Source organism: Pimephales promelas, chromosome 13 (genome assembly GCF_988280905.1).
Source record: "Pimephales promelas chromosome 13, fPimPro1.hap1.1, whole genome shotgun sequence".
Taxonomy (NCBI): Eukaryota; Metazoa; Chordata; class Actinopteri; order Cypriniformes; family Leuciscidae; genus Pimephales; species Pimephales promelas.
Window position 1 is genome coordinate 1290001 of NC_142781.1, and position 7500 is coordinate 1297500.

At 45.3% G+C, this 7500-nt stretch overlaps 1 protein-coding gene across 1 annotated transcript in view; it reads right to left on the bottom strand.

The window, feature by feature from the left end:
- Nucleotides 1–68: 68 nt before the first annotated feature.
- LOC148974096 (uncharacterized) overlaps nt 69–7500 on the bottom strand; it is a 145727-nt gene continuing 138295 nt past the window's right edge. Inside the window, exons 2-12 of the mRNA XM_089118287.1 lie at nt 6433–6582; nt 6239–6325; nt 5989–6135; nt 5175–5618; nt 4085–4560; nt 3655–3982; nt 2687–3494; nt 2374–2583; nt 1570–2168; nt 1295–1399; nt 69–1172 (exon numbers count right to left, since the gene is read on the bottom strand). Of these exons, the coding sequence (XP_088974413.1) occupies nt 201–1172; nt 1295–1399; nt 1570–2168; nt 2374–2583; nt 2687–3494; nt 3655–3982; nt 4085–4560; nt 5175–5618; nt 5989–6135; nt 6239–6325; nt 6433–6582 (4326 nt within the window). The 3' untranslated portion in view covers nt 69–200. The remainder of the gene's footprint in view (nt 1173–1294; nt 1400–1569; nt 2169–2373; nt 2584–2686; nt 3495–3654; nt 3983–4084; nt 4561–5174; nt 5619–5988; nt 6136–6238; nt 6326–6432; nt 6583–7500) is intronic.

Genomic DNA, 7500 nt, shown 5'->3' on the forward strand with positions numbered 1-7500 from the left:
AACTTTTGAAAGATACTATAGTAATGGAAGACACAAAAAAACAAGGAGAGAAGCATTTATGATAAAAAGACATTTTTTACAAACATCCCTTTTTAAAAACTATATACAAGGATAACTATATACAAGGAAAATTATATACAAGGAAAACTATATACAAGGAAAACTATATACAAGGAAAACTATATACAAGGAGAAATAAATTATGTTCTTTTTTTTATATCCTCCAACCACTGCTCTTTTGACACTGTCTCTACTGAGGGGCAGTATACAATGCCCTTGTACTGGCTGTGTCCAGTCTCTGCTATTCTGAACTGCCCGCATTTCTTGCACGTGTTGTGCTGCACTTTGCGGGTCAGTTTTCGAACTGGGGCTACAGCTGGAGCAGTAGGGGCAGAGGAGAGGCTGACCCTGAGAGCCTGTGGAGCAGCAACCAGGACAGGCCCCTGCTGTGAGGCAACTGGGGTTAACATCAGCAGTTGAGTGCCTGGGGGTGGAGCAGGAAATAGTTGCCGCTGGGTTGGTGGTGTTTCAGCTGCTGGTGCCAAAACCACTGGGGCTGAGGGGATCATCCTCTTCCTTTTCACCTGTGCCTGGCCCACAGTCCTACTTGGCAGATGGTACTGGTGAGCTGGGCCTGGCTGGGGGGGCGCAGATGGGGGGCGCACATTGGCAGGGAGCAGAGGATCAGCAGCAACAGACAAGCGGCTAGGCAGTTCCAGCCCCTGCATTACAACCGCATTGTCCTGTCTTTTTACTCGGCTGTTGTGCCACTGAACTAAGGTGGTGTGACTCACGTCCACCAGCTGGATGGTGGTCTGCTGCATAACTGTAGCATTACCCAGAATGCACTGCCTGATTTTGCGATAGTCCTCCAGGATAAGGTCCCATCTGGACACTGTGCCAGTCCCCTTCTTCTTGGGACTCCGGTGAATGGCACAGAGCCTGACAAAAATTGTCTCAATCAGGCGAGAACAATCTGGCCACTGGGCAAGTGGTGCAGGGGTGGTGAGTGCATGCCTCTTCACACTCTCCACCCCTGGAGTGAATTCCTGCCTTTTCTTGGGGGACCTGAATCTCCCAGTATCCAGCCTGCTCTTGAATCTGGAAGTAAACAGGACTCTCCTTTTGTCAAAGTCCAGCAGGTTCTGCCAAATGGCAACAATATTGCTCACCTAAGCAGAGAAGAGCATATAATACAGAACAAATGAGAAACGACAACAAGCAAGTGTTAACATGTATGACAAGTCAAAGTAAATATAAAGTATCAAACTATAAAAAGTTTAATGATCCTGACCTGCTGGCTGGTGAGTACCAGAGAGGGGTGTTTCCTGAGTTCCACAAGACACTCCGCCAGGCTGTCGACTCTGTCCATACCTGGCACACCAAAGTCATCCACAGCCTGAGCAAAATAAAGATATGAGCAACAATATGAGAACAGTGAAACAGGATAAAACACAGATACATATACACTGGTCTATAGAAATAGCAGGATTGATTATTGCACTCTAAAATGTCAGCAGATGGTGACAATAATTTACACATCTGTAATAAAAAAAACTATTTACATACCGCAGACTCATCAGGAGATGATGAAGCACCTGGCTGTGGCATGGAGGAGGCAGCAGACTGGGTGGAGGAGCCAGCAGAGGAGACAGCAGACTGGGGAGTGGAGGAGACAGCAGACTGGGGAGTGGAGGAGGCAGCAGACTGGGTGAAGGCAGCAGACTGGGGAGTGGAGGAGGCAGCAGACTGGGTGGAGGAGCCAGCAGAGGAGACAGCAGACTGGGGAGTGGAGGAGGCAGCAGACTGGGTGAAGGCAGCAGACTGGGGAGTGGAGGAGGCAGCAGACTGGGTGAAGGCAGCAGTGTGGGTAGAGGAGGCACCGGGCTGAGATGGGGTTCTCTCAGCAGGCCGAGAGAAGGTGGCAGGTGTGGTGGAGGAAAGAGACTCAGAGGAGGGCATAAAGCAGGAGGAGACAGAGAAGCTAGGGTCATCGGTAAGACTTGACACAGTAATGTCTGGAGTCTGTTCTTCCCCGAAGCCCTCGTCTTCTGCGTCCACACCTTCATCCACATCCTCTAGCATGTTTTCTGTCTCCTCTGAGTCGGGGTTCACCACCAGAGGCTGTCCAGTCTGACTCAGGAGATAGTCAACACCAAGCAGCTCTCCTATGAAAAAGAACGAAAAAGCACACACATACATGACTAATTATATTCAAAGCATTCTGTCAAAATATAATGCAACTGTAATCAGACTCAGTGTATGGTTGGCTTTGTTAATGGGAATAATAAAATGATAGATTCAATATCTAGTTGGAAAATTGAAAACCCACAAATTAAAAGTATAATGTAGCCAGATAAGGGTAACACATACCAGTGTATTTGGCAGGTGGCGTGAAAGTTGGCACAAAAGCCCGGCCAAACACCTTCATGCTGTTGGTGTTGATGCAGTGAGCCATATCCCCGGAGTAGGTCAGAAGGGACGCTGGCTTGCTGGTCACTGCCGCAGTCCCCCGATCCTGATTCCACCTGTTCAGGCCTTCCAGGAGGTATAGTTGGAAGTTCAGTGCATTGGCACTGGTTCCTAGAAGAAGATCAAAACATTTAAACCACTGTACAATGATCTGCCTTTCAATCTGAATCATGCACTCTGATTATTTAAGACATCATACATGTGAGGCACTAACCTGGAATGAACCTGTTCAGGTGGCAATGGAATGATTCCAGGGATGTGGACCCTCTGGCACAGCGATACCTGGTCAGGATGACCCCCGCCTTTTTGGTGGTGCCTACCTCAGTATAGAGCAGCACTTCTGGCAAGTCCTGGATGCACCTGACATGGCGTTTCTGCACACGCCATATGTGCTCCATGCGCACTTGATCCAGAAGTGGCACCCCCATAAGGTCCCTCCCATTTGCTCCCCCCAGCTCCTGCAGCAGCCTCTCAATGAGGCGAATGGTTTCCTCCTCACCGCGCGTCCTCCTGCGGCAGTAAAGGCTGAGGTCCCTTTTACCAATGCTCCTGTCCACCATGAGATCAGTAATAGCTGGCATACCCTCCTGGATCAGCTGTTGTTTTTTTGCCTGCCGCAACAGGCTGAGGTCACCCGCATCCCACTCAAATATGCAGGCAGACAGGCATCCCATGAAGGTTGGGTAGAGGGGATGGGCATCGGTGGTGCAGCCCACGGCCAGCCTTCTCATGAAGTGCCAGATGTCCAGCCGGATGTGTAGGTCTGGCCATTGCCCAAACCTGGTGTGCAGCTTGCTGGTTGCCCCCTCACTCATCACACAGCAGCCACAGTCCACATACAGCAGCACTGGGGGTGTAACGCCTGCCAGGCGGTACCGTTCCATGACACCAGTCACCATCCTGTCCAGTCCTGGCCCCTCCTGCACCGTCAGGACACTGTTCAGTATCTGGCCAACCTCGTTACCAATAGAGCTGACCCAGAGTGCTGTCCCCCGTCCATGGCCAGCCAGCTTCTTTGTGATCTGGAATTTACAAAAGTAATGACACATTCAGTGATCTGAACTTATTGTTTTAAGAGAGAAAAATATAATTTCAAAGTGATTGAGAAAAATGTCTATTTGTGAGTAAATTAAATGTATTTAAGATAATGTAAGTCTATTACAGAGTCAGATTATTTATTACCTTTTTGGTGGAATCCATCTTTAAGATGGTGCCAAAGGTCGAGGTGATGCTGGCCTTGATGTGGTCAATACGGCAGAGGATGTCTCTGCCGTATACGGACAGCACCCAACGACTGGTGGGGATGTCGATGGGCTCTGGAGGCTCCTGGCAGACCACTGGAAAAAGGCTGGGTCGATCCACAAAGTCAGCACACTCCCCAAGATAGTGTGCCAACCGATTCAGCCATTCTTCCCCATGGTTCTCTTTCAACTGCCTCACCAATCGAGCTGGACTGTTGCCCAGCGTCCGGTCCCGAAGCAGCCTAATGACACGGATGTCACAGGCATACCTGATAACACATTGTTGCTGTGATTAGTTACATGTTAATTGAAGGGTCAAATCAGTGGTTTCATTCTTACAATCAACATCTTTTCTACAACGATTTACTCACTTGCGGGTAAGGATCAGCCGGAACATTTTCTGGTGAGGCAGGTCAAGCTGGTCCCGGACAGTCTGACTAGTTGACAGATAGTTCAGAGAACACACAGTGCACCTGAGTGTCTCTGTCACCATCAGGTAGTACCTGTCAATGTCCAGGACCTTCCGAGCCCTCTTGTGAACCCCATAGCCCGTCAGGTTCTTGCCACAATCTGGGCAGGACACCCTCACCTTCCACAGGTGGTAGGGCATCCACACCATCAATCGATGGGTGAAGAACCGGTCTGGAGTTGGTGTCTGGTGGTAAATGAGGGCTGGGACAGGCGGCTCATACCACAGCTTCAAATCTGGCCGCAGCTTACCAGAGTGAAATAAGGTGTTGGCAATCCACCTCTGGTCCTGCACAGGGATGGTCTTGCTCATTTCCCCTGGCAACCAGAATGAAGCTGAGGCCCCAGCCGGGGCTAGCATGACTCCTCCAGGCTCCTCCTGTTTGGAAGACAATTTGTTTATTGTATAAATAAAGGTTTCTCTAATATACACCACAGCTTGTCCAATAGTGTTTTTTAATTGCTTTGTTGCAATTCCCACAAGCAATTGGTACATTTTCAAAGCTCTTAGTATTAATAATACAACAGATAATCAAAAGTGCACTTTTTTTCTAAGCATTTCAGCATATTTCCATTTGTGGAAATAAAGACATTCTTTAAAAAGCTACATTATAAGCTTAATATAGCTTAATAACTATGTGATTTGTATATGTACATCTCTGTTAATAGGTCACTCCAAATTGTATCCTAGACGCATGCATTTTCTGTAAAGCTGCTTTGACACTATAAATATTTTGAATACATAATACATTATAAATAAAATGTATAATCAATAAATAAATAATATATGCATACATATAAATGTGAATTGAATTACATCTCTTCTTATTTAGTTTAACTAGAATGAAAGTATGTGATCAGGTTTTGAAAGAATGACTAGCAGTGTTACAAGTGAGATCAGTTTGGAGTTTTGTAAAGAGTTTTGAAAATGTATGCATTACTTGTGAAACAGTACCAAAGTGAATAAAAAAAGTAATTTGCTGCTATACTCACAGAAGATGGAGCAGGACTGGGGCTCCTCACAGAGGATGGGGAAGGGGTGGTGGTCCTCACAGAGGCAATAGATGGGGCCCTCACAAATGATGGAGAAGGGGTGGTCCTCACGGAGGATGGAGGAGGAGATGGGCTGGGAGGATAAGGGCTGGGGGTTCTTGAAGAAGATGGAGCAGGACTGGGGCTCCTCATAGAAGATGGTGCAGAACTGGGGCTCCTCACAGAGGATGGTGAAGAGGTAGTGGTCCTCACAGAGGCCAAAGACGGGTCCCTCATAAAGGATGGAGAAGGGGTGGTCCTCACGGAGGATGGAGGAGGAGAGGGGCTGGGAGAAGGGCTGGGGGTCCTTGAAGAGGGTGGAGGAGAGGGGCTGGGGGTACTCCGACCCACTAAATTTGGCTTCAATGATGACGTCTGGGACCCACCAAACCGTGACTTAGTGAACTAAAAAAGAAACAAAGTTAATTGTATGACAACTGCACTATACATTTTCAACACTAACACATTGTGTTTACACATGTGTGATGGGTAGGTTTAGGGGTAAGGTAAGGGTCGGTTCGGCAAAAATCTAAATTAACCTGACATAAAGGCAATTGAAGCGCTGTCCTCAATAATATAGTCAAACAAAAATGTACGTGTGTGTGTGTGTGTGTGTGTGTGTGTGTGCGCGCGCGCGCGCACGTTCAAGCGTGCGTGTAAAAATGTGAATGGCCTGACTGATCAGTTTGCAGGAGTATGCTAGAATGGCTGTAGATCATATCAAACAAATACAAAATGAATATAAGTAAACATTAAATGCAGATTAAATATTCACCATTGACAAACTCGGAGGGGGCCTCAGGAATGTCCGTGGGGTAGGAGCCGTGTCTGAAGCCTCTGACTGGTGGGCGGCTGTGCCAGAAGCTGTGTCTGAAGCCTCTGACTGGGGAGGAGCAGCAGAAGACTGAGTGACAGTGGCAGGCTGCGAAAACAACACCAGAAGGTTATAAGATGTAATGAAACAACATAACAGTATTTTAACGGATATGTGATGCAACATTAAATGTAATTTTCAAATACATCACCTTTTTGGTGTGGAATCCACAGTTGCAGGCCATGGACCCTCCAAATAGGGTGGTCTGTCCGTGGACCTGCATGGGGCATTTCTCAATCTGAAAAGACACAAACCATTATTTACTGATATTTTCTGCACCATTCTTTTTTCAGTTGACCAGCATACTAAATACTATGTAATGAGATACAGGTAACTTTGCTTTACCTTCTGATAGAGGTCATACCACTTCCGCTGCCTTGGGGCTGGTCTATTTCCTCCTCCAGAAGGCCAAACCCCAGAGCTGGCAAAAGCCCTCAATCTTGCCATCCATTCTCCATCTCCCATGGCCTTGTGGCTCTTTGGTTTTGTGCTCATCTAAACATAACAGGGAAATAAAAGTAAACAAATGCATTTTTGCAAGTACTGGACAACTACACTGTTTTTTCTTCTTCATTCAATTATAATGATACAATTATATAAAAAAGAATACAAATTAAACTTCAAGCAAACTAAATGATGGCACCCCTTACGAAAAATGGTTTTACTACTAATAAAACATGGTTCATACAGTTAAACCATGGTAACACAAATTATGGTTTTACTACACTAACCATAGTGTAAACATTCTATTTGTAATAAGAACTGTGGTTATATAAATAGTAATCTGCAAAAAACATGGGTACTACTCTTTGACTATGGTAATTTCATTTTCTTAAGGGATGAATACCTCATTAGTCATACTTGAACACTGTTTTTTCATTCAAACTAAACTTCATGCTGACTAAATTGTGTGTAATATGTAAGATACTACGTGACCACAGTTTATAAACAGAAACACTTGTACCATAGTAAAACCGTAGTTATTATAAGTGATGACTTCATCAACAACTTTAAGAAGTTTTATTTATTCAAACCAAACTTTATGCTGGCTAAATGGTGTTTAATATGTAAGATACAACGTGACCACAGTTTATAAACAGAAACACCATAGTAAAACCATAGTTAATATACGTGATGACTTTATCAATGATGTTTAATATGTAATATTATAGGCAACTCGTGATCATAGTTTATAAAGACGTAAGTAAAACCTAAAGTAAAACCACGTAAACATTGCGACCAAACGACCTGGCATACATAACACAGATTACGTATTACATCTCACACAATAAAGTATTTTAACATGAATTGAAACATGATTTCATTCATAATTTCCCTCAGAACGTTAGGTTAGTAACTTAACTTAGCGATCGCTAACAGTAAACACTCGACAAAACGGCTTTGTGTGCGGGA